This window comes from Balaenoptera acutorostrata, chromosome 1, assembly GCF_949987535.1.
Source record: "Balaenoptera acutorostrata chromosome 1, mBalAcu1.1, whole genome shotgun sequence".
In the NCBI taxonomy this organism is placed as follows: domain Eukaryota; kingdom Metazoa; phylum Chordata; class Mammalia; order Artiodactyla; family Balaenopteridae; genus Balaenoptera; species Balaenoptera acutorostrata.
This window is the reverse complement of record NC_080064.1, coordinates 115,120,677-115,147,793: the sequence shown is the minus strand read 5'-3', so window position 1 is coordinate 115,147,793 and position 27,117 is coordinate 115,120,677. Positions and strand designations below refer to the sequence as shown.

General features: G+C 46.8%; 1 protein-coding gene across 1 annotated transcript; it reads right to left on the bottom strand.

The window, feature by feature from the left end:
- Positions 1-2,505: 2,505 nt before the first annotated feature.
- On the bottom strand, positions 2,506-24,542 carry PRCC (proline rich mitotic checkpoint control factor). The gene is made up of 7 exons (XM_007171840.3): positions 23,801-24,542; positions 14,216-14,263; positions 11,071-11,637; positions 8,714-8,809; positions 6,873-7,016; positions 4,801-4,866; positions 2,506-2,945 (listed from the first exon to the last, which is right to left on the bottom strand). Exons 1-7 carry the CDS (start codon positions 24,269-24,271, stop codon positions 2,859-2,861), a joined length of 1,479 nt encoding a protein of 492 aa, XP_007171902.2. The 5' UTR covers positions 24,272-24,542; the 3' UTR covers positions 2,506-2,858.
- Between the last annotated feature and the right edge of the window lie 2,575 nt (positions 24,543-27,117).

The window sequence follows — 27,117 nt, the reverse complement described above, 5'->3', positions numbered from 1 at the left end:
CTTTTTTCCTGCTCCTGTCTCCCTTAAGCTGTCCCCTTTATCCTATCAGCTCCCTCAGCTAATGCAGTAGACAGTCTCAGTAAAGTACCCTGTAACTCTGGCTCAGGGGACCAGGGCAGGGGCAGGGGGCTGAGAAGCTATTACACCCCCAACCTCAGCTGTCCCGAGTCTATAGCGCATCATTCCCCATGAACCCACTTAAGGAGGACTGGGGGCCAGTCATCACTGAGGCCCCATCCCCAACTACCTCTACTGGCCTTAGAACATGTGTCCCCACCGGAAACAAAGCTGAGCAGAGGGAGAGGGGTAAAAAAAGGTTGGCAGCAGACAGCAGAGCCTTCCAGCACCCTTGCCACCTCCCCAAGCCCCACAAAACTTCAACCATCCCCTCAACAGACTGCGGCTTCTTGGACAGCAAGCTCAGCACCCAGCTGGGGCAAAGACCTGGCCAGGTCCCTGCCCAAGGGTCAGAGCTGAAACCCCCTTTGTGACAGCTGTGCCATCTCTGTGCAGTTCCTAAGTCTGCGTCCTAAGCCTGTTCCTTGTGGACCTCACCTTCCTCAGCTCCTCTGCCCTGATCAATGCGGCACTGCACACTTGGGCTTTGCCCCGGCACCTCCAACACCTTCTAGGGCCATTGGGAGCCACTGCTGACCAAGGCCGTCACCTCCCGCCCCCACCAACCCCGTCCCTTGGCTGTTACTGCCATGCCAATCTGAGCCGTTATCATTCCTTATTCCTCCTTCCCTCTCCCTCATCCCTGTCTTCTCTTTCCTGTTTATTTATCAGAACTTGAGGTGATTACCTCAGGAAGCCCTCCCAAATAAAGTCTGTCCATTTTCTAACTTGTATTTCTCTTGGTGACCAAGAAATTCTAACCACCAAATAAAATGTCATCTTTGGTAGGAGTAAAAAGTGGCTTTAAAAAAATGGCTTAATACTACCTCCAGAGAACCAAAGGAGGTGGGAGGCAAGAGGAAGCTGAAAGATATCTGGCTTAACTATCCGTTCCCAGAAGACACCAGGACAATCCCTGCCCACCACGCCTTGCCTCCCAACCCAGAGCACTTCCAGCTCCATCATGATGCAGCCCCTAAAATGAGAAAGTTGAACTGCTGAATCCCAGGAGTGTGGCAACTCAGGAGGGCAGGGCTGCGTCTATAGCGTACTGAATACAGAAACAGCACTTGACTCCATGGGACCTCAGACTCTGGGGCCCTGCTGAGCCTACTTCACCGCCTCGCTTCACTATGACACCCCAGAGGGGCGACCTCAGCCCTCAGTGCCTCTGTGGATGGTGGGAGTGGTGGTACGGGCGAATGCTCCTTGCTGAAGGCTGGCTGGATGCACTGACTTGGACAACTACAGCCCAAGTGTCCCTGTGGGATGCAGGAGCCCTGTCTGGCTCCAACCCGAAGTAGGTCAGATTTCAGATAAGCGGGTGCTTTTCCTGTAAGTGATGAAACCCTCCTCTGTACTTAATGAGAAACAGACTCAAGTTACCCCAGCCGACAAGACCAGAAGCATGGCGAGATTCCTCACTTCCTTCTAGTCCCCAAGTCCCCAGCACACACTTCTTCAAACTGCCCCTCTGGCCTTAGCCTTCCTGTCACCAGGACTGTCAAACACCAAGTCCTCCCAGTGTTTTCCCCATTCAGAACCTGCAACGACTAGAGTCAGGCATCTTCGTCCAATTAACGCTGCTCTGCCTAGCATCTAAGGCCTTTCTTCTTGCAGGAGTTTAACAGTCCCTTCCTGCAGGAAGCCACTGCAGTTACGCCCTACTGGAGTCCTAGTACCCTCAGCAACAGGTTTCAGCAGTGTCTACAGTAGGATTTGCATGCTGCATTGTGAACGATACCCGGTATCTTCCATCTCTACTTGAACCTTGCTCCGAGGAGGAATCATGCCACCTATCTTGCGGCTCCTGGGCACCACAGTGCCCTACAGCTAACTCAAGTCATAGACCCTACCACCTCCCTTCCTCATCCATCCACCCACCCACCCAACCTGCCCCTCCCTCTCAAGCAAAAAGCTAGGAGTCCAGAAATCTCCAAGATCTGTCTAGCCCCCAAGCTCTATGCAAAGCTTCCAAACCAGCCCAGGTCGATGACAACCAGTATAAATTTGACTCATCTTTAGGGACAGGCATTTCACCACTTTTTCATGTCCAACAACCCTTTCATGTCACAGAAACAATCTCCCTGACTTCCCCCAGTCTTCAGAGATACCCGAGATCAGCAATACTTTCCATATTTGGGATCACAGGCCCCTGTCCCATACAAAATTGTCGTACAATTCCTAGAGTCTTCAATGGCCATGACCCCAGTTTAGATGATGAGTACTCAGAAAGATGCAAAGTAATCATAAGACAGCTCATGATAGTTTGGAGGTTGCTTTACACAAAGTAAATATTGAGATCCAAGGACAGGATAACAAATGAGAAGGGTCCAAAAAAAAGAGACCTCACTTAAAAAGTAGGAAAGGGTCAGAGCAGGCAGCATCTGTCAGACTGAATGTTTTATTTCAACAGACATCCCTGGTTTAAAAAAAAAAAAAAAAAGATGGAGGGGTTCAACATTTCATCACACCCAACAGGGAGCAAAACTCCCATCCAAGAACTCAGAGCCCCTTCTGAGGCATCACTTGAGTCTTTGCTAGCTCCAAGACAGAAAGGAGCTGAATTTTCTAACTTTTGTTAAGAAAAATCTATCAAATATGTTCATTCTCGCAGAGGCGAGGGCTGGGTCCTCAGGGAAGGAGATCCTGGGCTTGGAACAGCTGGGGTCCCAGAGATGAAGCTGGGGGCCCGGCCAGCTGGGCAGCAGGAGATCCAGGGGGCAGTCAGGTCCAGAGCCCTAGAATCCATATTTGGCTTGGGTCTGCCGGCGGCTGAGCTTGTTCTCCGACCAGGTGTTCTTCAGTTCCAGCTCCCGCTCCTTAGCCTATGCAAGGAAGAGGGGGCAGGGGAGAGTCACACAAAGGTTCTGAGAAATATTTTTCTCTTGCCTCTGTGCACTTCCCAATTTAAAGTCTTTCTCCCATCAAAACAATTATGTGGAAAAAGCAAATCCCTTGGAAGATTTAATTTTCCCCTTATTCAAGCAGAAGGGGAAGACCCTGAGAAAGCAAAGAAAAACCATCTCTTTGGGGAGCTAATAGGGTTTAAGCAGAATAAAGACTCAAGAATCCTGGTCCTTCATCAGCTAGAATTAAAACTGAGATGCTCAAGTAGGAAATGGACAAATGAGAAATTGAATTTGGCGTCTGAAAGAAAGACAACTGGCTACCTTGGATACCTAACTAGCCAAGCGGGAGAGGACAGCCCCGAAGACGTGGACAGGTCAAAACGGGACACCAGCCACGTCTGGGGCCACCGTTTGCTGCTGTGCTGAATACAGTGTATATGGTACCCTAGAAATTCACACCACTTTAAAGTATAAATTGAAGCTGTGAGAAATTGACTGGAAGGAACTAGAATTAATGCTTTCTCCTTCTGACCACGACAACTCCTGGCTCTACACTGCATTCTGGGAAGGTACAAGCACCACCCTAGAAAAGGGACTCCTCAACCCCACTCCCACAAGCTAGCTGATACCTGCTCATTTCCCCTGGAATGGGGTGGGGTGCTAAGGGTTCGGGTTTAAAAAAAGACCTTACAGGGGAGCAGCGAGCAAAAAAAAATAATTAATTAAAAAATAAAAATAAATTTAAAAAACTTTTGAAAGACCCTACCCTCAAATTCTTTCCCTACAAACAACAAGACAGGGTAAGGGTACAAAGGAGTCTCTGAAAAGGAATGTGAAAATATGATAAGAACAACGAAAGCAAGTTTTGCCACTGAAATCACCAACCAGCATATACACTCCCCAGGGAAATGGCCAGGAAAGAGTCTTATTCCTGGTCTGTTCCCTTGACAGCATTCAGTACAGTAGGTCTTGAAAAGATATTTAGTGATTCAGTGAATATTTGAAAGCTGCCAGGTCCTATCAAATAAATACCAAGACATATTCTAATTCCAGAAGATATTCTGGATTATCTGTAATTTTGAATTATTTACACTGATGTTTCCTGCCATAGAAATGGAGAACATAAATAAAACCAACTTCTTCATGAGGTGGATGTTTTGCTAAAAGTTGGTGAACCAATTTTTCTTTAAAGTTTTTTTTTTAATTTTTAAAATTTATTTATTGGCTGCATTGGGTTTTCATTACGGTGGGCGGGCTTCTCACTTCAGTGGCTTCTCTTGTTGCGGAGTGCGGGCTCTAGGCGCGTGGGCTTCAGTAGTTGTGGCACGCAGGCTCAGTAGTTTTGGCTCGCGGGCTCTAGCGCGCAGGCTCAGTTGTTGTGGCACACGGGCTTAGTTGCTCCGCGGCATGTGGGATCTTCCCAGACCAGGGCTCGAACCCGTGTCCCCTGCATTGGCAGGTGGATTCTTAACCACTGCGCAACCAGGGAAGTCCCTAAAGTTTTTAAAATTATCAGATAAACTTGCTATTTGAAAGAACCCTATGATAAACCATTTCACTCCCCTCTTTTTTTTTCCCCCCCCCCTCTTACTTTTATGCTTTGAGTATCTGAATTTTCACTTACAGAGTTTATTCCAAGCACCTGTACTTGAGTCTTATCTGAAGTGAGACTGATGCAGAGGAGAATTCTGAAGGACACAGCCCCACCTAGTGGCCGTATGGAGAACTGGGGAGGGTGCCTGCTGGAAGCTTCTTAGCCTAGATCTCAGCCTTCAAATCCCCAGGTTTATAGGGATCCTGCCTAGCAGGCCAGGGCCCTCAGCCCTCTCACCTGATGAATCAGATACGTGATCTGGTGTTTCCGCCGCTGCTGGCCTGTTGGCTGCTCACCTTTCTTCTGCAAGGGAAGAAAACAATCATTAACCCACCGAAAGAAAAGTGGAAGTTTCTCACGTGCCCCAGTGAGGCAAGGTTGGGCATTAAGAAACCAACTATACACAGCCCAAATCCTAGGGGGAAAAAGTCAGCTTGGAGCTGTTTTTATGTCTGTATACTTAACAGTTATTTTTATTAAAGCCATTATGCAAAAATCCCAAGCTCAGACTACTTGCCTATAATAGCCAGCTAACATCCCCATTAGACTGGAAATTCTGTGGGGTCAGGACTGTCTACTACATCTTTGGTAACCCCACCTCGCCCCCAGCACCAAGCATGGTGTTCTGCCCACAGTGGGCACTTGATACCAGCTTTACTGCCTGCAGTCAGTCTAAAACAGCTGAAGTGCCAGGGTACAGGAGACCTTCCTCCCGCCCTCCAGACCCCTCACCACCCCCTCTGCCCATCTCCCCTTTAGGCCCTCTTCATCTCTGTCCACCTCTCCCCAGTCAGGCCAGATGTCTAGCCTATCTCCTACCTGCTGCTTACCAAGCTCTCTCCCATCAATCACCTCTGGCTGAAACCCCTCTCCCTCATTCTAGTAACTGCCAACAAACAACTTCCCTGGAATTAGATTTTCACCATCACCCCACCTCTCTCCAGTCTTCCAGCCTCCACCCGTAACTGCACTGAACCCCTAACCAAACTTTGATGCAAATGATTTACTGTCAAAGTCTATATTGGTCTGGGCTTTCATTCTGCGGTTTTTCTGTCCTCTGCCAGTCTTGTCTCAGACTAGAAGCTTCCTAATCAGCCCCACCCAACTCCCAAAACTCCTCTCTGGAGTCTCCTCAGCACTTATGTAATCAATTTGCACCATAATCATTTACACTCAAGTGTCCTTAAATCTCTTTTTCTCAACTACACTGTAAACCCCTCAAGGACAGGAACTGTATCTTTCTCTCCTTTTTTTTCAATCTAGCTCAATACAATGAGATGATGGAAAAAAACCTTAGACCTGGGAAAATAGCAAACTCCAAATCCTTGATGCTATTTAATATCATTTAATATGACAGTTAAAGATGACAAACATAAAACATCCAGCTCCATTCCTGGCCCACAGTGAGCACTGACAACAGTAGCTATTACTACGTTATGATGCTTCTAGACCCACAGTTAGTAGAGCATGCTCTCCTAAGTGGTTTTTCCAGTAAACAATGATGGATCTATGCTGATCTAACCACAATCCTTTGCTCTGTCCTGTATGGCCGCCAACATTCAGTTAAAACAAATGGCTGGGGCTCAGATGGCCATCTGTGGCCACAGAACAAAGCAAAGAAAATGGACAGAGAAGGGAATAAAATGCCCGACCTTGGCCTTGCTGGTGCTCGGCTAGAATCCAGGGCTTCCCCACATTTTCCCCCCTGTGGCAGGCTCATAAATGTCCACATTTGCTGTACTCAGCTACTAGGTGAAGAGATGTTCATCATACTGACTGAAGAAAACTAGCAGCGAGAAGGTAGGAGTGTGGTGTGGGAAATGTGAGGAATAAAGCATCTGAAAAGACTACAGCTGGCTACAATAAATAATGGAAAGAAAGGAGAGAGAAGGACATGTACACTCAGCACCTAGGACCCCAGGGCTTCTGAGGCTGTGCTGTGCCCACACCTCACAGATGTGCTGTGCCAGGTCCCAACTGAACAGGATGCAGAGAGGGATATGACTGCAGAGAGAAGGAAGAGCAGCTACGGATCCTGTCCAGCCAGGGAAGGAGCCACACATAGCAGAGATCTTCCCAACTGCAGGTTAGGAAACTGTTTCAACCATCCAATCTCAGTAACCAGACTCCACCATCCAGATGGAGAGCAAAGTGCTGCAAAATTCTGAAAGGCGGGAGCTCTATCTGGGAGGCTTGGTGTACACTCCAGTACCAAGGGGAACAGGTGTTTGCTAGAGGTGCTGGAACAGTAACAATGGGGTATGGGGTCAGATTTTGCTTTGGCCACCCACTAGACCTTTCCCACTTACTTTGCTGAATGACTTCATGGTTTTCTCTTCTGTCAATGACTTGGTCATCCACTGCTGGGCCCCACTGAGCTGGTCATCACCTTTGATCTCCACAAAGTTGATCTCCTCCCTCCCTCGGTTCCTTTTGCCCTGCAGCCGCTTAAACTGGAAAAGGGGGAAAAAATTCAGGAGTGGGGGGTCTGGGTAGGGGGTCAGGAGACGTCACCAAGGATCCAGAGTTTATAGAATGGTTTTGGGCCTCCCCAATTCCACTGCACCCTTAATTCTCTCTATGCAGTATGTCCTTTCACCGTGCCACCTACCAAGTGGCCTTAAAGCCAGGTGAAAGGCTACTTCTCAGAAGTTCTCCTGGCCTCAGGGAAAGGAAAGGCAAAATGTATTCCCAAACATAAGTGAGTGCAGAGAATCACTGATATGAATTTGTATTCAAATTATTTATAAATTGTATCTGCGTAAAAGGACTGCACACTATTTTCAAATTAAGGGTACAAAAAAAAAAAATTTTAGGATTTCTCTTCTAAAAATTGGTTCTTTTAACATGTCTGTTCCTTCTCATTGGTTCAGTATCACCAAATCAGCAGACCGCACACCAGACCAGACATTAGAGAAGGAGAACGTAGAGATGGGGAGAAAGGAAGCCTCAAAAAAAGACCTGGCAAATTTTCTAGGAGACTGCTACTCTTTCCTCCTCAAAAAAAAAAAAAAAAACCACACCACAAGTCACCAGGAGATGTGCCTAGAAGGAGTGTGAGCAAAGGGGAGTTACACTCAAGACCACTCGGAAACCTGCAATGAAACCCCGGTTGTGGTCTGAGCATTAGCAAGGCCTCCTGGGGTCACTCTACCCATAAGAAGCTGACTTTTGCCACTGGATGGGCTCTCTGCTGCCTCCTAGGCTTAAAACAAAGAGGGCCTAACTACTGAACTTGTCAAGGAGGATATACACAGGGAAGTGGATGAACACAGTATTAACCACAGGCAGAAGTTTGCAAAGGGATGCACATCTTTCTGTGAAAAGGTGAGAAGAAATTTATTTTTATAAGAACTTGCATGCAAAGAGGTAGAATCCCCTATTTCTCCAACCCACTCCTAATAGGCTGTGACCTCGCTACAGATGGAATACTTTATCTCCTGAACATGACCAGATGGCCGCAAGACATGGAGTTTTCATCTTCCCTTGTGCTGAGCTGGGGAAAAGCTCAGCAGCAGGGAACACAGTGATGTGAAACACAGGGTTATTTACTGTGGCTGCTGTTCCCTCCCCAAATCCACTCTCCCTGTCTCCGTTAGTGTGAATGAACCCAACATTTTGGCTAGGCATATTACCACCCAACAAAAAGACCACATTTCCTTGCAACTAGATATGGCCATGTGACCAGGTTCTAGTCAGTAAGACAGAAGGGGAAGTGTTCTTAGGAACTTTCAGGAAGTCTCCTAAAAGGGGAGGTGACTTTCTTTCTCCACTCTGCTGCCTGGTATGCAGTAATGATGGCAGTGGACTTAGCTACATTCTTATTCTTATCACTAACCATAAGAATAAAGGCCACAACCTAGGGATGGGCAAAGTAATGATGAGAAGGGGACTGGATCCCTGACAACTTTGTGGAGCTGCCATACCAGCCTTCGCCTACCTACCTCTAGCCTTCTTTTATGAAGAAAAAAGTTAACTTCCCTTACATAAGCCAGTATTACTTGAAGTTTCTCAATTATATGTTGCCAAACCTAATCCTAAATGAATGTAGTTTAAAAAAAAAAAAAAAAAAGAAAGAATTCCTTTAGCTTCAGCTTTGAAATCTGGTGTCCAGGGGTCAAAGATGGTCACTTGTGCTTTGTTAACTTACTGCTTCGTCATCAATGAAGGAGGCATCTGGGGCAATTTCCTGTGGGGGGACCAGAGTCGGGTCCTGTGCGGGATAGTAGCCACCACTGTAATAATCCTGCAGTTAAGGAGGGAAAAAAACACACCAACTGAGGGCACAGTGGAGAGGGGACAAAGAAAACCCTCATCAAAGAGGCAGTGGTGACACCCACACCCACACTACAGACCCTCAAATGGACCAGTAAAAGCACAGATCCTAAGGACCTACCCTATAACTCAAGAACCAGAGTTTCTTCTCATCTGCACCATCCAGACAGATGGATATTTTTTAGGGAAGAGAGATAAGAAATAAAGACATTCTCTCTGGCTTCAATTTACACCCTGCTCCCTTGGCTGCTTCCCAAGAGTGATTCCCACTCCTGACCTCTACTGTGCCTCAGCCCTGCTCCTCCTGCTCATGAGACCCCAGTAAAATCCAGTGTGAGCAGAGGTGAGAGGGTGTGAGGCGTGCCATTCCCGCTCCTCGTCCTATCTAGCACCCTGGACACAGGGGATCGCCTGTAACAGGCAGGGAGGTTGCAGATCTCTGATAAAAATCAACCACTACAAGGGTGGTATGGAATTTACAAAGCTGGGAACAAACCAGGTTTGCATTACCAGATTTTTAGTTCAGGAATTGATAATTCCCCTTTAGAGGTGAGCTGTCCAGATGTTGTTATGGACCCTAGAGGAAGAGGGGTGAAGGCAAGGGCAAGGCCCCTACTGTGGCCGAGTCAGGCAGCCACAGAGCTGAGAAGCTGTTTCCTCCCTGCCTGCATTTTTTCCTAATTCTTCCACCTTTGCCCAGAACTCCAAGAAATGCTCCTCTAAAAACATTCATTTTATAGTGAGCTATATGAAAAATAAGGTTTAATTCTGACTAAAAATAATACATAAAAACCCAGAGTAATTAATTTTCATTAAAAGTATTGATAATAACATACATTTAAATTGCAGGGCCCCCTACTGTATTTAAAGTGCTTTAATTTGCACAGATTACCTCAATAGTGTTTATAACTGCATACAGAATTCCAACTGATAACTCATTTGCTGGATGTAAACTAGTGGTTTCTTAGATTTTTTTTTTTTTTTTCCTGCTAAAGAGATCAAAACACTCATGTTCCTCCTTCCTTCTAACAACCTGAGGGGAGATGCATTGTCCCTGATCAGCCTACAGGATACAACAAGGTTTAACGGCAAATAGTTTTCAAAGTCTTTAATCAGAACAGAGTCCCTTCAAAGCCCACTACCTAGACTGTAGATAAGATTAACACTGACCATTCAGAGAATCACACTGGCTGAAGAAGACAGAAGTCTTGAAACCATCGCATGCTGGCAGGAAAACTTCCTACAGCTGCCCAGCCACGGGGCCAGCCAGAGGCCTCTGTCCCACCTCCACCACTGCTGCGAGTCCCCGAACTCCTGGAGCACTCTCCATCTCAGGAAGCTCTGACCACTGGAAAAGTCTTTCTTAAACCTATTTACAACCTGGCCTCATATATTCTCACTCCCTGAGGCCACAGAGAACAAGTTAAACAGCTCTTCCAAATAACATGTGAATAAAAAGTTATCATAACCATTTACTGAGCATTTGCTATGTTCCAGGCACCACGCTAAACCAATGTAATTCTACCTAGCAACCCTGAAGTTGCTAGTATTCTTCCCATTTGAGAGCTGAGAAATCTGAGACTCAGAGAGGCAGTTAAGTAATAGACTCACATAGTTTGAGATTCAAACTCCAAACCACCCTCAAACCCCATTCTCTATCTCTGCCCAAACTACGGTCCTCCAGCATCTTCTTTCCAGGGACTTGACTCAGTCCCTTCAACTTCCTGTGACTCAGTCGAGGCCTCTCACCATTCTCCTAATTCCCTTTTGCATTCGACTCTCCAGATTCCCTCCTGTCCTCCGCAGTCCCTCCCCTCCCTTGCAGTCCTCAGCACTCCCCACCTCCAGAACTCTTCTCGGACTCACTGCTGTCTAGGAGTCTATGCCACAGTTCACTTATCCTCCTCACCCACATCTGCAGAAGCTACCTGGGATCTCTAAGACTAGAGACTGCTCCTCTTCCACTTTCTCCCTATACCTTTCATCAGCTCCTACAATGACACTCTGTTTTCAGAATAAATGGGTCAATTATGTGTTTCGACCTGTCAGACTTCAAGACTTAGCATAAAGGTAGTATGTTTTGAGGCCTGACAGGTACAGGAAAACCAAGACACCAGAAGATTCATTAATTCAGCCAAAGTGATGCCACAGAGGCCTTATCACTGGCTCAAAGCTCTCCCTGACGGCCACACTCCAACATTCCCTGGCCTGCCCTCCACGCCTCTTACCCACCTGATAGTAAGCACCAGCGGCATTGGCATCGCCATACGCGGAAAACTGATTGTAGCTGTAGTCATCCCCAGACTTAGGCATCCAAGGGGCCCCACTTGAGCCTGCTGCCATCTTGAACTCTAAGGGGGCATTGGCTGCATCGTCCTGGAAGGCCGGCTCTGGTTCCGTGCCTGGAGGCAACTCTTCAGGGACAGTGGGAATGGGGTAAGGGTATGGCTCAACTCCAGGCGGCTCGGCCTTCTCAGGGAGGGAGAAAAAGTTCTCAGGGGCTACTTCCTCATCACTATCATCCTCTTCCTGCGTGATCTGCTTCGTCACCTGCAGGGCAGCACTCTTGGCAGCAGCCTTGATAGCAGAGGGCGATGGAGTGGTGGTCGTGGTGCCCACAACAGGGGCGAGAGAAGAGGGCTTGGTCTTAGAAGCTTGTCTGGAGGGCTTAGTGTCAGAGGAGCCATCCGAGGGTTTCCGGGAGAAGGCATGGGGCAGGAGCAACCTGTTAGTCTCTTTCACAGTCAGGTTTTTAGGCTGGGGAAGCAAGGCGGACAAACCAGTCCCCTCACTGGATCCCTGGTGAGCCCAGGTTTGGGTAAGGAGGGAAGAAAGATGACAAGTGAGATGTTATGATACATACTACTGACATTAAGAACAAGCATTACAGATATGTGCTCTAGCCTAAAATCTTACCAGCCCTGTTTCCGTCTTACCTCGGCCCACTAACGTCATCCAAACTGGACTTGACTCCTCCTACCTCAGGCCATTCTGCTGTCCGCTTCTCCCAAGGTAAGATGTCATCCCTGTTTTCCTCATCCATCTCAACCCAGCTCCTCTTCCCTCTGCCACAAAGCCTTCCCTGACTCTGATTTTTTTGCAAATATGATAATACATTTGGCAAATACATCATCCTTCTTCCCAAAAAGCCCAGGGCTCTCTCCAGCTGATCACTGAACCTCTCCCTATGTCCTAAAGGTTCCTCTTAACATGGGTACTCCCTGCTTCCTTTGGATTGCCACTCAAAGTCAAGCGCAAGGCTATGTCCAAAAAAGACATTCATACATACCGCCAAAAGTTCCCTCCCCCACCCAAGAAAAGCCCTACAGACGGGGTATATTCAGCTTGTTTACGCCAGAGTCATGCATTTAATTTATCAATTTGTAAGCTAATTGGCTCAGCCTATCCAGTGTTCCTCAGCCCAACCAGAGTTGCTATTATTCATAAGAATCTCTGGGATTCTGCTTTCCATGTGCTACAGGGCCAGCTTGGCCTAACTGCAGGGCTGAGGGAGGTGTCAGTCTGAAAAGGAAGAATGGAATAAGGTCATTGTGTCACCGTCCTGGAGTACCCATGTACTTCAGCTCTCTCAGCCAAGAAATGCCCAGAATGAGTAAAATAAGACTTTTGAGTCAAGCAGGCCAGGCAGAACTGTTCATCCAGAAAATGGGCTCTTCTCCCTGCTGTCTGGGTTCACAGATTTGGGTCATTTCAGCCTGGTAGACCCCAGAGGCTCAGGTTCATAAAAACCAGACTGAGGTGGCAGGTGGAGCACATCCTCAGGCTACCTTCAAAGTGTCTGACTTCTCAGATACATCTGGGATCACGGCTACATCCCTTTGCAGTGTTGGGTCCCTACTCTGCCTTAACAGCTCAGAGTTTCTCTATGCACTCATCTCTTCCCACCATCTAGAAGACTGCTGTTTACTCCTGGGGTGCCTTCTGAGCCAGTGTCCTCTCATCTCTTTAGTTGCCAGTCCACGTCCCCCAGGAAGCCATTCAGATAACAGAGAACAAGTGGCTTCATTCAGTCTCAGCAAGTCAGTATCTTCCATGATTCCTCCTCCATCACCCACTACAAATATGGACACAACATCACTCTCACTAGTTATCTTTCTTTCACATGACTTTGTCCTTCTAACACCTCCCAGCCATGGAAGTGACACCTTAACAGAGTCAGGAGAAGGAGCAACTTCAGCATCATATACCTAAATCATGAGACAGCAACCTTATAAAGGCAGAACTGTTTTTTTTTTTTTGGCTGCGTTGGGTCTTTGTTGCTGCGCGCCAGCTTTCTCTAGTTGCGACAAACGGGGGCTACTCTTCGTTGTGGTGCGCAGGTTTCTCATTGCGGCGGCTTCTCTTGTTGCAGAGCACGGGCTCTAGGCGTGCAGGCCCCAGTAGCTGTGGCTCGCAGGCCCTAGAGTGCAGGCTCAGTAGTTGTGGGGCACGGGCTTAGTTGCTCCGCGGCATGTGGGATCTTCCCGGACCAGGGCTCGAACCTATGTCCTCTGCATTGGCAGGCGGATTCTTAACCACTCTGCCACCAGGGAAGTCTCAAGGCAGAACTGCTTTTGCTCTTCCTGAGGCATATAATCAACATGAGGTCAGAGAGTGTATAAATCACCGAGTGTGGAGCTGAGCAGGAAGAAACTTCTGGGAGCCAGAATAAAGGCACGGGGACAAGGGGAAACAGGCAACAGCAGCGAGATCATCTCCCGACACTGTCTGGTTAAGGACTTTTGGTCTTGATGACAGAGCAGCAGCCAAATGCAGCAGATAAGAGCCTGGACTCTACAGTCAGACTGCCTCAGTCTGAACCCCAGCTCTGTCCCCACTAGTTGTCTGACCTTGGGCAAGTTCCTTAAGCTCTCGTTTTCCTTGAATGTAACATAGGGATGATAATAACGCTATGACTTAGGCACTATTAGGAGGATTAAATCAGTTAAACACTGGTATAGCACTTAGTGCCTGGTAAGTGCTATTTAAGTGTTTCTTTTCCAGGTTAAAAATGAGGCAGGGAGAAGATGGATAATTTTAAAGTTCAGATGCTCCATAACAACATTTTGACCAATCCGTTTATTCTACCATTCCTAAATAATCCTTTTACCTGAAATGTAATGAATCAAATTGAGTTCCAATTCATCTCCCTACCACGCCTGTCCTCTAGGAGAGACGCCAGTGCGCTGAAGCCAGGGAACAGCGAGGAGAGGGTAGAGAAGCACGAGGTCTGATGTTATCAGGAAAACAAAACTACACCCAAACAGGCAGTTGTCCAATACTTGCATTTGCTCTAAGCCTGACCTGGAAATTTCCCGTCTTTCAGGAAGCAATATGGGAAGAGAAGAAATGGCTTCTATTACGTCACAAAGCTTACCTGAAGGACAGTTTTCTTCTTTGTGGGTTCATCTTCCTCGGAATCTGACTGAGAGAAAAAGAAACGGAGTGAGGTCTCACTGTTTAAGGACAGTGGAGAAGCACTCACATTAAATGAAGCACAAATAAAGGACTGGACAACAGGGGCCATCATCTGGTCCGAGCCCCTCCTCTGTATGAGAGGTGCACCCCCCCAGAACCAGCCAAACAAGCAGAGCTTCCTTCCTGCTCTCGAACAGCTTCAGAGAACAAGGTATGCGTTGACCGCCCCTGGTCACTCATCCCCATACCCCAGACCTGTTGCACAGCCTTCTCAGCATCAATTTCCAGTCCTTTAAATTAAGACTACTTCCTCCCATTCAGCCTTCGGTGGAAAGAAAAAGCTACACCCATTCTTCTTCCTATAAATCTGTCCACTAGAAGATGAATGAGATTTGGCCCACAATCTCACCCAATCTCAGTTTCACTTCTAAAACCACTTACATAGACTACATAACCACAGGGCTGGGGAACTCCGGTGGGATTAAGTGGTATGTTAACTACTCTTCTATGAGGTATTAAAGGTCAGAGCCATTGGAGAAATCCATTCCCTCTCCAAGTATGATCTATTGTCTGCCAGACAGAGTTGTTTGTGTCCAGGAAGAAGGCAAGCAAATGACGACTGTGAGAATTTGGAGCAAGAAGGGAGCTTATCTGTGTTACCCCTCTGACTCACCAGGATTGTTTCTAATACAAGCTCTCACACTAAAAACGTCTAAACTTTTAGCTCAATACCAGTTCCTCAGCATCTCCAACTATCAGAAAGATGCAAGGCATATGAAGAGCAAGCTTTCACATTTTATTTTAAAAAATTAATATCCAAACTGAGAACCTTAAAAGTTTTCCATTTGTTCTTAGCACCCTGGTTTGGGGCATCTGTAAATAAAGGTGATTAGGCAAGAATCTAAGATCCTATTCATCTCCAAGATTCTAAAGAACTCAAATCCTCTGCCTGTCTTTCCCAACTGACCTTCATATCTCACAAGTTCCTTTCGGGATTTTTTTGGTTTTTTCTATTTTATTTTTATTTATTTATTTTTTTTTGGCCACACCCCATGGCATGCGGAATCTTAGTTCCCCCACCAGGGATCGAACCTACGCCCTCTGCAGTGGAAGCGCAGAGTCTTAACCACAGGACCGCCAGTGAAGTCCACAGGTTCCTTTTTGGATCTGTGTGCTACAAGGACTTTTTGATCATTATTACTCAGAACCTACTGTATGCAAGACACTGTGCCAGGTACTGCAGACAGAGCTTCCCAACTGGTGTCCTATGGCTGGGTTATAGATACTATGATGATATTGATCCACTCAGCCCACAGGGCATCAGGCAGGACTTGGAGCAGGTAGGGTCCTGGCCCACTGGTTTCCAGAGGCACAGCCTGTACCACTTGCCCCACTGTGCTTCAAAGATTTTCTTGTGTGCCATGACATGAAAAAAGTCCCTGCCCTCAAGAAACTTACAGTCCAGTTAAGAAGAATGACAAGTACCCAAATAACTGTAATAAAGGCAGTAAAAAGATAAGGGCATCAAGTGTGGTTCCAACATCCCCTCAAAGAATTGGCTGATCCTCCATTTGTGCTTTCTTTCACGTAAGGCCCCCACCTTATTACTCCCTCTCGCCTACCTGAATCACTGACACCTCTCACTCTCCTGTCAGTCTGCACTCTGTACTTCCTGACTCGAAACTCCTAAAGTCTTCCTGAAGAAGCTCACCTTGCTCTTTCTCACTCTGTGTCCCTAAGTTATTCATTTGTCTGGGGTGGCGTCATGCTAACAATGATTCATTTGTGCTTGCTCTGTAAAAATGTTACATTTTTCACGTGCGTATTCTTCCCTTTACTCCTGACAGCCAAGGCCCTATCTTACGGTTCAATATTACCTCACAGTAGTCAGTGCACAATGATTTTAATTACTAACTGCTGCCAATCGTAGTATTAAAAAAAACCTGTTAAGAGAAATCTGTCTTGGACTTCCCTGGTGGCACAGTGGTTAAGAATCTGCCTGCCAATGCAAGGGACACAGGTTCGAGCCCTGGTCCGGGAAGATCCCACATGCCTCAGAGCAACTAAACCCATGCACCACAACAACTGAGCCTGCGCTCTACGGCCCACAAGCCACAACTACTGAGCCCGTGTGCCACAACTACTGAAGCTCACGCGCCTAGAGCCCGTGCTCCCCAACAAAGAGAAGCCAGCTCAATGAGAAGCCCATGTACCGCAACAAAGAGAAGCCCCCGCTCGCCGCAACTAGAGAAAAGCCCGTGTGCAGCAATGAAGACCCAACACAGCCAAAGATAAACGAAATAAATAAATATATATATTTTTAAAAAAAGAGAAATCTGTCTTAGTACTTAAATATGGAGGTAAGGGAAAGGGCAGTAAAGGACAGGACAGTCATTTGCTGAGTAGCTACTATGTGTCAGGCAATTTATTCACAAGTTTTTAATTCAATCCTGAATAAAATTTCAAGGTAGGCATTATTATCTCAACTTTACAGGTAAGGAAAATAAGGCTCAGAGAGGTTAAATAATTGCTAGTACACGGCAGAACCAGGACCTGAATCAGTTTAGGCTCCCATGCTTTTGCAGCTGAGCTGTGTGCGTGTCCAGACCTGAGATCCACACTGATCAGATCCCACTAGATCCCACAGGATACAGCCGAGAGCACAAGGCACAACATCAGAAATACAGGTTTAAATCTCAGCTTTGCCACTCACTGGCTGGGAGGATCCCCAAAGAGCCATTTAACCCCCCAAGCCTCAGTTAGCAATAATACTTAATCCATGTCACAACATTGTTCTAAAGACTGCATGAGCTACTATCCATGAAAATGTATATAAACTAAAATTCTTAACAGAGTTCAAGGATTACTATTCTCTCTGGTCTGCCAAGATGTCAAACGCAACCGAAGAATAAGCCTTAAGCCCCAAACACCCAAGCATTTTTGACCTTTTCTCTCTGTTCCAAACTTCCACTGCCTCAGGGGCTACTGACCATTTCCCTTGTCTTTTGACCGTGAAGACTTTTCTCCTTTCCAGCAGACCACACAGAGCCACCTCACTATGGGGTATGCAAGGTTTTCATGAAGTCCCCAGGCACGTTTAAACTTTAACATCTAAGCCAATACGTCCAATGGAAACAATCTGAAAATAAAATTTTATCAAGTTTAAGACGATTACATTTATAAAATTGTACAAGCATATTTTTATTTTTCAGATCCTGTGACAAACAGAAAGTGGCTACTTTGAAAGTGTAGGCAAACTGTCCCATGGCTAATAGAATTGAAGGCCAGATCAGCTGTGGGAAGAAAATTCAATTTTTCCTTAAATGTCAGATTGTTTCCATTACACTGTCAACCTAAGTTTAAAAGCGCACGCACACACAAACTGTACAAAGACTTTAGGAACACCTTATTAATTTTGGATTTAGAGAACTGCTATGGCTACTCACAATCATCCTTCTTTGAACATTTTGTACTAATCTACTGAACCCCATTATAAATCATCTCAAGATGGGCACAAAATATGACAGACTCCCTAAAACAGAACACTAAGACCCTCAAAATAAATGTGCTGAGCCCTTAAACACTTCTTAAGTCATGACTATTCATCTTTGAGGGAGGGGTAAAAATAATCTTTACCTCTTAAAGCTGACAAACAGGACTCCGAGACATTCAGTAATCTACCCAGGGCCACAGAGGAAGTCCAGGGCCATTGGGAGGGTGAGGAAATAGAATGAGAACCACCTCTTGCCCCCTGAACTAACTTTAGCCAACTAAAGAGGTTGGAAACACAGAAGTCACTGGTTCACTATGAAAAGAGGTCTAGATGCCACTCAGAATACTTATGAGCATGTGGGGGCCTGAATGAAAACTAACAGGAAGCAAAAGGAAAGCTCAGCAAGGAATTATCCAAATACCTCAAACAGAAAAATAAACTTCGGTTCAGAGTACCAAAAAGGAGGAGATGAATAAGCCAAAAGCTAAAAGATGTGCTATATATCCTCCAGTCACAGGGTAGGGGTTGGAGTTGGGGGGATACAGCTGTCTTGGAGCATTTAAAAGAAAAATTAATTCAGCTTCTATCAGGAACCAGCTAGAGGCAACGGGCTTAGCCTAAATACAGTATATAACTAAGACACAAGAACTTCCTGGATGGTGAGAGGTACATGAGTATACTGGGTTTTTTCCCCTTATCATGGTAAAACATATATAACACAAAGTTTATCATTTTAACCATTTATAAATGTACAATTCAGTGGCAGTAAGTACATTCACAATATTGTATAACCATCACCACTATTTCCAGAACTTTTTCATCATCCCAAATAGAAACTCTGTACCTACTGAACAATAATTCCCTATTCCCCAGCCCCCAGTAACCTCTACTCTACTTTCTATCTCTGGATTTACCTACTCTAGGTACCTCATATAAATGGAATCATACAATAGGTGTCCTTCTGTGTCTAGCTTATTTTACTTAGCATGATGTCTGCAAAGTCCATCCATGTTGTAGTATGTACCAGATTGCATTCCTTTCTAAGGCTGAATAATATTCCATTGCATGTATATACCACACTTTTGTTTATCCACTCATCTGTTGATAAGTTGGGCTGTTGCGCTGTTGCCACCTTTTGGCTACTGGCTACTGTGAGTAGTGCTGCTGTGAACACTGGCATACAAGTATCTGTGTGAGTCCGTTTTCAATTCTTTTCACCTAGGAGTGAAATTGCTGGATCATATGGTAATTCTAATTAACTTTTTGAGGACCTGCCAAACTGTTTTCCACAGGAGTATGTTAAATGGAGGCTGTGGAGTCAATTCCTAGAGAATGCTAAAGACCAGTGAATGGTGATCTGAGTGGGTCTGTTTCCTTAGACCCAGAAAGAAGGGTGACGCTAGAGATACGGGAGCACCCAGGGCTGGAAGAAGTACGCTGGGCCACAACAGGCATTCCCGGGTTTTAGAGACACAAACCGGCTGTGTCTCTTAAGAAGAAAGTATTGTATTTCTTCTTGGCCTCATTAGAGCCTGAGCCTCAATGGCCACCACTGTCCTCTCTGTTCCAGCTGCCAAGAGTGACAAGACACACACACCCAGAGACTGCTGAGCAAGAACGGAAACAGGCATTTTCCATTAAGCCAGGCCCAGTGGGATCTGCTAATCTACCAGAGCCTCGTTCCCCGTGGCAGCCTCCCTCTTATCTTTCCAGGCTCTGGTCCTGACAGACTCCCTCTCCAAAAAAGCAATCGCTAGTTGCCAGGGCCAGGAGCCAAGAAGAAAATCAGGGCCCAAGCACAGACTCCCCCACCCCCAGGCTCCAAACTCTAATCACTTCTACACTCCTCTCTGCTGTTACCCCAATCAGCTAGATTCATCAACTTTTCTACCCTTTGGTCTCAAATATGTTCTTACATCTGCCCTTCAGTTAGGACACCATTTTCTCTCCCACCTTTTTTCTCTCCCACCTTTGCACTGCTCATCGTATCACTTTCATAGTTCTGGTTGCTCAAGGTTCTTCTATCTTTTTGGTAGGCACTATGATAGAAAGGAACAGAACACACCTGGGTACAAATACAACTTCTGCTATTCCCAAACTGTGATTTTAGCTCTGTTCTCTAAATTCCTATCTCCTCACCTGTAAACTAGGGGTAACACTTAGCTTACAGAGTCGCTGAAGTGCCCAGCACAGTGTCGGACCCCACGCAGGTGCCCCACAGATGTTAGTGCGCTCCTCCTTCCCTTTCTATCTAGGGCTAAATCCACCGCAGTCAACTCTTATATTACTTGGTTAACAGAAATGAGCAAAATTAGTGAACTCGCAATCTCACAGCTTCAAATCTTCCACTACCTGGGTAAACAATCTAAAAGGATGGTTAATACTAATCCAGATAACCCTAAGATTTCTATTTGTGTTGTAATGCACATTACATGACAGAAAACTCTCACAGCAAACTTATTCTTCTAATTTTGTTTTTTTTGGTATCCTAATTTTAGAAGTCTGCATCCCCTAAGCCCGCAAAATCAACAATAAACCACTGTTCAGAAAAAGAACAGTAAGAAGGGAAAAGGAAAGGATGATTCTCCATTTTATGGATCATTCCTAGTTCCTCACATAAGTCAAAAGCTGACTGAATTTGATTTTGCAGTGCACCTGGAGAGAGAAATTTGGTACTACCCTGCCCCCTGACTGCAGCTGATTGAGGAGCTTACCCAAACCAATCATATTCTCTCCCCTGGAAAACCAGAGCTGGGACTAAGACTGTAGGTCAATCTGAGCCAATCACTAAAAGGAAGGAACTAAAAACCAAGGAGGTATGGGTGGCCATCTTTTACCTGCAACAAAAGTTAAGAAGTGGAAACTGGTCTGCAGACAAAGAAGAATGAATCAAACGTGCAAAGAGGAGCTGTGGGGGTCTCCGACAGATCTCCAATTCCTGATTCCAGGCCCTTTCCAAGGTACCTCAGTATACTTATGACACGTTTCCATTTAAGCCAGCTGGGAGCAGTTTCTTGTAACTTGTAACCAATTACATCTAATCCCCAATCTGCTCAGCCTCTGTATTCCCTAAATAAATGGCACCACTACCCTCCCAGCTGCCTGAGCCAAAAGGCAAGGGGTCAGCCTTGAATCCTCTCCTTCACCCATGACATCCAATCAATTCCCTAGTCTTAAAACGTCTACCTCAGAAAAAGACCCGGAGCCTCCAGCTCTCTCCATCCCCCGCTACTCCCGTATCCAGGCCGCCATCGTCTCTCACACTCTCTCTGCCGGTCTTGCTCCCGCCAGACCTTTCAGCACCCTGTGATCAGAGAATTCTTGCTCAGACTTCAAGGGCTCTTCACTACCCTAGAATTATGTACAAAGGCCTTGGCATGGTATCCAAGGCCCATCATCATCTAGCCTCAGCCTCCTCCTCTCTAGCTTCATCTCTCGTCACTGCCCCGCCCACCCATGCGCTCCAGCCATGGTGCCTTACGAAAGGTTCCCCCAAAGCATTTTCATTCTCTTACCTCTGGGCTTTTGTACATTCTGTCCCCCTGCCTGATGTTCTCCTCTCCATCGCCCCTTTCTCTGGCTACCTTCTGCTCATCTGTCTTATCTCTGAAGTTTAGACATCGACTCCTCCTGGAAGCCCCCCCAACCTGTGAACTGGATTAGTGCCCCCAAAGGAGTGCTCCCACGGCACCAGCTCTATCATGGTTCTTCTCTAACTTGACCTAAAATCTGTTTCCTTGTCTGTCTCCCCCCATTGACCATAAACTCCTTTTGTGACAGGATCTATCATGTTCACTACTGTACTCTCAGCTCCTGGCACAGAGAAGCAGCTCAATACTGAACGAACAAATGAATGAATGAAAATTCAGAGTTAATTACTTCTACTTCAGCACCAAACCCTAAAGAGAAACTATTTAAGGAAACCTAATTCATTCACTCAAATGTTTACTGAGAGCCCAATAAGCACAAGACACAGAGCCTGGAACCACAGGGCCTTAGAACCACAACTATTTCAAAGGCAAAGGTCACCCTCACCTAATCATCTTGGAACTCTCTTAGGCTACGCTTCCCAGGAACTATATGTTCAGAAAACAAAAATACTAACTTGAACAGAACAAAAATGGGAAACTGAACCAGCTAAGGGCTAGGATTTGGCTTTATTTTAATTATCCACGTCAGGATTCACCTCAGGAATTTAGTGAATTATACTTACAAAGGAGGGATAGTTAGAAGTCCTCAGAGTTTTCTGCCACTTCAGCCAGCCTAAAAGGAAGATTCTACAGCCTCTACCAGCAACTTTTCCTAATGCTACCTTTGCAGACCTAAAAATGAGCCTTTCCGCCGTCACCGTGGAGGGTGGAGGGAGGCAGACTCAAAGTGCCATCTTCCACCATATATCACAATTAGGCTGCGAGAAAAGTTGGTGGGAAAATTGTGAAAAGAAAACACCCCAAACAACAAACCTATTTTCCTCTGTCCTACTCAGGGACTTTCCTTTGTTCCAGGTTAAATCAAGACCAAACTAAGTTTCAGTGGAGCAATACAAGGCTTTTTGGGAACCTAAACTTAGAAATGACAAACTCAGGTGAGAAAGAAGGGGGAAACGATATGGAAGAAAGTTTGGAACAAGGTAGTAAGGGAGATTCTGGAAACTCCTTCTATAAAGAATCCATATTCATTTGAGTTCATTCACTCAAAATATTTAGGTAGTACTCAGCATGTGCCAGGCACTGTTTTAACCACCAGGAATATAGCAGCGAATAAAATAAACAATAAGCTTACCTTCATGGAGCTTGTATACTAGCAGAAGAAGAAAGGCAAATAAAATATACAGTATGTTAGACGGTGGTAAAGTATTTTAGATGGTGGTGCTATGGAGAAAAATAAAAGTGGGATGGGGAGGAGCGTGTGACAGGAAGTTGCAATTTAAATAGGTCGGCTAGAAGTCCTCACCGAGAATGTGTCTTTTAAGCCAAGATTTGAAAGAGGTGAGGGAAAGAACCTTAGGACATGTGGAGGGGAGAAGAGAAATACCCTCCAGGCAGAGTCGGAAGTCTGAAGAAAAGCAAGGGCAAAAATCAGCTTCTCTCAGAGGGTTACCAAAGGTGAGCCAGGGATTGACCCAATTAACCTTTTAGGAGAGAGAGAATGGAAAAGAACTCCAAATAACTCTAAAGTATCACCTGCCCCTAGGCTGTCTCCTTTATCCCCCAAAGCGTTCACTCCAGAAAAGGCCTTCAATTTTTCTGATACAACATTCAGAAAACGACAAGAGCTTGGTTGCCTCTCTAGGAGCCAAATGTCCTAATTCACCTAGGCTTGAGAAATACCTAAACCGTGAAACTGAGGAACAGGCCTGGAGTTCAGATAAACCCTTAATCTTCACACTGCCCTTTGCCAGGTAAGATCTTGCATGCTGGACACCTGTTTCTTATCTGTAAAAATTAGAATGTTATCTCCCAGAGTTCTGTAACAATTGAAGGAAAGGGCCAGTGCCTGGCAAATGATCTGTACTCAACAAATGCTCAATTTCTTCCCTAACTCCCCTCAAAAACAGAATCCAGGATTCCTATCCTTTTCGTTCCAAACCCTGATGCTTTTAAGTTCAGAGGCAAAGGAAAAGGTTAGTCCTGAATGTTCAGCAAGGGCTCAGGAATCCTGTCTCCCGTTACCTCAGGTACCAGATTTTATGCTGTTCTCAGTATAAGAGAGAGAGAGGAAAAAAAACCAAAAACTGGCCTGCGGTGAAGATGCAACAAAGCGGAGTGGAACCAAGTGTCCCTAGGCCTGGGCCTGTCAGTGCCAGGTGATGGTATATGGCCCTTCCGCAGGCGAATCCAACTTGAAGACACCCGCATGGACAAATACCCTAGCTCCCCAAAGCTGACAAACTTCAGCTCAATTAATCGCACTGTACCAGGAATCCAGCGGTCCGGAATCAACGGATGCACTTACAGGAGGGAGTCTCGGAATCTCCACAAGTCCCTCCTACAGCTGAGCCCATGCCCAAACCCAACGGACAGTTTGGGGGTGCCCTCCTCAGATACTCACATCCCCCTTATGCAGCTCTGGCGCCGCAATCTTCACCGGCTCTGTCCTCTTCTTTGGCTTGGGAAGCCCCAGGGGGGGCCCGGCCCCGCCGATAGGGGGGGGCAGACTGAGGCCAGGGCCTCTGGGCGAGGGCAGCCCCAATCCCAGCCCCTCCCCAATTCCCGCCGCTTCAGCCGGGCTCACGCCTGGAGGTGGGGGGAAGCCTCCCAGACCGAAGGGCAAGGAGGGAGGAGGCTGGAGCCGGGGGTCTCCGGTGGGTGTGGGCAGCAACAACGGCGGGGGAAAGGCTGGGGCCAGCATCTGGGGGGACGGAGGCAGCAAGGCCGGACCCTTGGGCGCGGGAAGAGAAGCGAACAAGCCCCCTAAAGTGGGCCCAGGTGTAGGGGCCGCCGCCTCCTCCTCCTCCTCCGGCTCCGGCTCAGCCTCATCCGGCTCACTCTCATCGCTGCTGGCGTAAGCAACCAGCGACATGGCGCCTCCCGCCTTTGGGGCGCCCTTGCCGGCAGACGAGGCCTACTTGACACCGGGGATGTCCGGAGGCCTAGTGGGCCCCGCCAGTCAGCGGAGCGGGGAACCAAAAAGCCCGCCTTCTCCGTACTCTAGGGGTAGCCCCGGTAGAGGCCCATGCCCACAGTTGATTTCCACCGAATAAGCCTTCCCTCTCCACTTAAGCTCCTAGTCCCGGGCAACTACACACAGCTAATGGCCGCCGAGTCACTCCACCTCCTCCTCGTCTCACCAATATACGAACTACAACTCCCAGAAAACACTTTGGCCACAGCACCATTCTCCGCCGCAGGGAGCTCAGCGCAAGGCACGGTGGGAGTTGGAGTCCGAGGAAGGATTAAGGGGTGCGGAGAAAGACAGGAGGTAAACCCGCCTCTGACACGAGGGCTCCTGGGATGAGTAGTTTTTTTGGTCTCCTGGCAATTCCTAGGTAACTACAAGCCCCATCAGTCACCGCAGTAGTCACGGAGACGGATAGGAGAGCATTTCGGTACTTGAAGTTCCCTAAAACAGCTGCTTGGGCGCTAAGATTTATGGGAGACGTAGTGCTCTTAGAAACTGCAAGTGAGGTCGGGAATGAGAGGGAGTCTGGGAAGGTGACGGATTGAGGGAAAATAGCTTAAAGGGAAAGAGGTCTGTAAATGAACTGATGTGGCTTCCGAGGCCACTGAAACCCCGAGTTGGAACAAAACACCCCAAGAAGAGCCAGGGCCCGAGACACCTGTACGGAATTGGGCTGCGAGCCAGAAAGAAGCAAGACTTCAGGCCTAATTAAAAACATCTGAGGGGCTTCCCTGGTGGTGCAGTGGTTAAGAATCCACCTGCCAATGCAGGGGACACGGGTTCGAGCTCTGGTCCGGGAAGATCCCACATGCCGCAGAGCAACTAAGCCCATGCGCCACAACTACTGAGCCTGCTCTCTAGAGCCCGGGAGCCACAACTACTGAGCCTGCTCTCTAGAGCCCGGGAGCCACAACTACTGAGCCTGCGCGGTACAACTACTGAAGCCCGCGTGCCTAGAGCCTGTGCTCTGCAATGAGAAGCCCGTGCACCGCAACGAAGAGTAGCGCCCACTTGCCGCAACTAGAGAAAGCCTGCGCACAGCAACGAAGACCCAATGCAGCCAAAAATAAATAAAATTAATTAATTAATTTAAAAAAAAATCTGAGAGCTGAAATAAATGTGACATAAGAGGGAGTAAGTGATCTCCCTCACCTTGACCAAGGTGCATATCCAGGAGCACACCTAGCCCTTCCAACCTGGGTCCTGACTGCTCTTTGCAGTGAGACAGAAAGATGGGCAGGGCCCTGGAAGGCAGAGCCTGGCACTTGAGGTTAATCCCTTCCCCTCAGCCCAGTGGTTTAAGGGGGCCAGGTACATCTGAGCCCCCTTCACAGATCTGAGGCATCACCTGAGTCCATCTCTATGCATATGTCCTTTGTATCTGTGTGTCCGTGCCTGGTATTCGTGTGACTTTGTGTGTGACCTTGTTAATCTGTCTCTGTGAGTGCCTCTTATATCCATCCATGTTTCTGTGTGTCCTTTTCCAGCTCACATATGTCTGCCCGTGATTCTGCAGCTGTCCTTCCCTGTCTGCCTGTAATTTTGTGTCCTTTTCTTTGTATTCATCTTTGCCCCTTCCTGTCTGCCTGTGACTGGGTGCCCTCTACTTGTCAACTCTGTGCATGTCCTGTATATGCCAAACCACCTCTGTGTGGGCTCTATCTCTCTATTCCCAGAGCAGAAGGCTCTACTGAGCTCAGCCCATAAAGACTGTTGAGGTTTGGGGAGGAGGCTACAGAGGAAGATGGAAAGGATGACAAGGGGGGCGATGATGATGGCAACAACAGAGAGGGACAGTGAAAGCCCAAGCGTGAATTCTCCGTCAGACAGGCCTGCTATGGCCCCCTCCTCCCCACCTTCTCCATGTGTCTAAATCTCACCCTGCCTTCACCAACAAACTCATATGTTGCCTTCTCCATCTGTTTGCTTAAATCTGTTTGCTCCCTGCTCTGGATGCCCAGAGCATTTTTTCTGCCCACCAATTCTTAAACTTTATTGTGCCTAAGATCACTGGGAAAACTTCTTAAAAATGCAAATTTCTGAATTCCAGCCTAAGAGATTCCTCTTCAGTAAGTGTGGGGTGGGGCCCAGAAGTCTGAATTTTTAAGAAACTCCTCAGTTGATTGCAAAGCAGGTGCACTGAGAACCGCGTTGAGAAACTAGACCTGCCAGTCCTCCCTCGCAGCTGGTATGCTTTGCACAGTGCTGACTTCTAATACCACCTTTTCGAATCTAGGTTCCCCAACCTATTTTCTGGTGACTTTGGACAGTCACTTCTCTGAGTCTCAATTTCCTCCTTTGAAAAATGGTTAGAGTATGAAGGAACCCTACCCTACTTCTGTGAGAAACATCTGATATTAACACACAGTGAAATGATTTAGAACCCTAAGAGAATGGGAAACTTTCAAAGGGAAATGACTATCTTTGTTCCTGGTCAGCACATCGTGCTGCCCTGCAGTGAAGAGTCACCCCAAAAGGGCAGAGATCTTTTTGACAAACATTTTCTAAGCAGGGTCCTCTTACTGTAAGGATTAATGATTTACCTTAATAGGTAGATACCCTGCCCTCGAAAGGTTGTTTTCGTGCAAGAAATTGAAAATAGAAACTTTAGGACAGGGATGGGAAGGGGATTGATTTCTTACTTCTTACTCCTTTACACCTTTAGAAATTTGTAACTTGTGCATGTATTACCTATTCAAAAGTAGTAATAACAGTTATAAAGTCTTCCATTAAAGATAGTGAATAGA

What these genes read in the sequence shown, in the direction of transcription:
- PRCC (XM_007171840.3), bottom strand. Translation starts at nt 24,271, where the DNA reads ATGTCGCTGGTTGCTTACGCCAGCAGCGATGAGAGTGAGCCGGATGAG. An exon ending in CAGAGCTGCATAAGGGGGAT is followed by an intron (nt 14,264 to 23,800) that starts GTGAGTATCTGA and finishes TTTTTCTCTCAG; the next exon opens with TCAGATTCCGAGGAAGATGA. An exon ending in CCTTCATTGATGACGAAGCA is followed by an intron (nt 7,017 to 8,713) that starts GTAAGTTAACAA and finishes CCCCTTTTCCAG; the next exon opens with TTTAAGCGGCTGCAGGGCAA.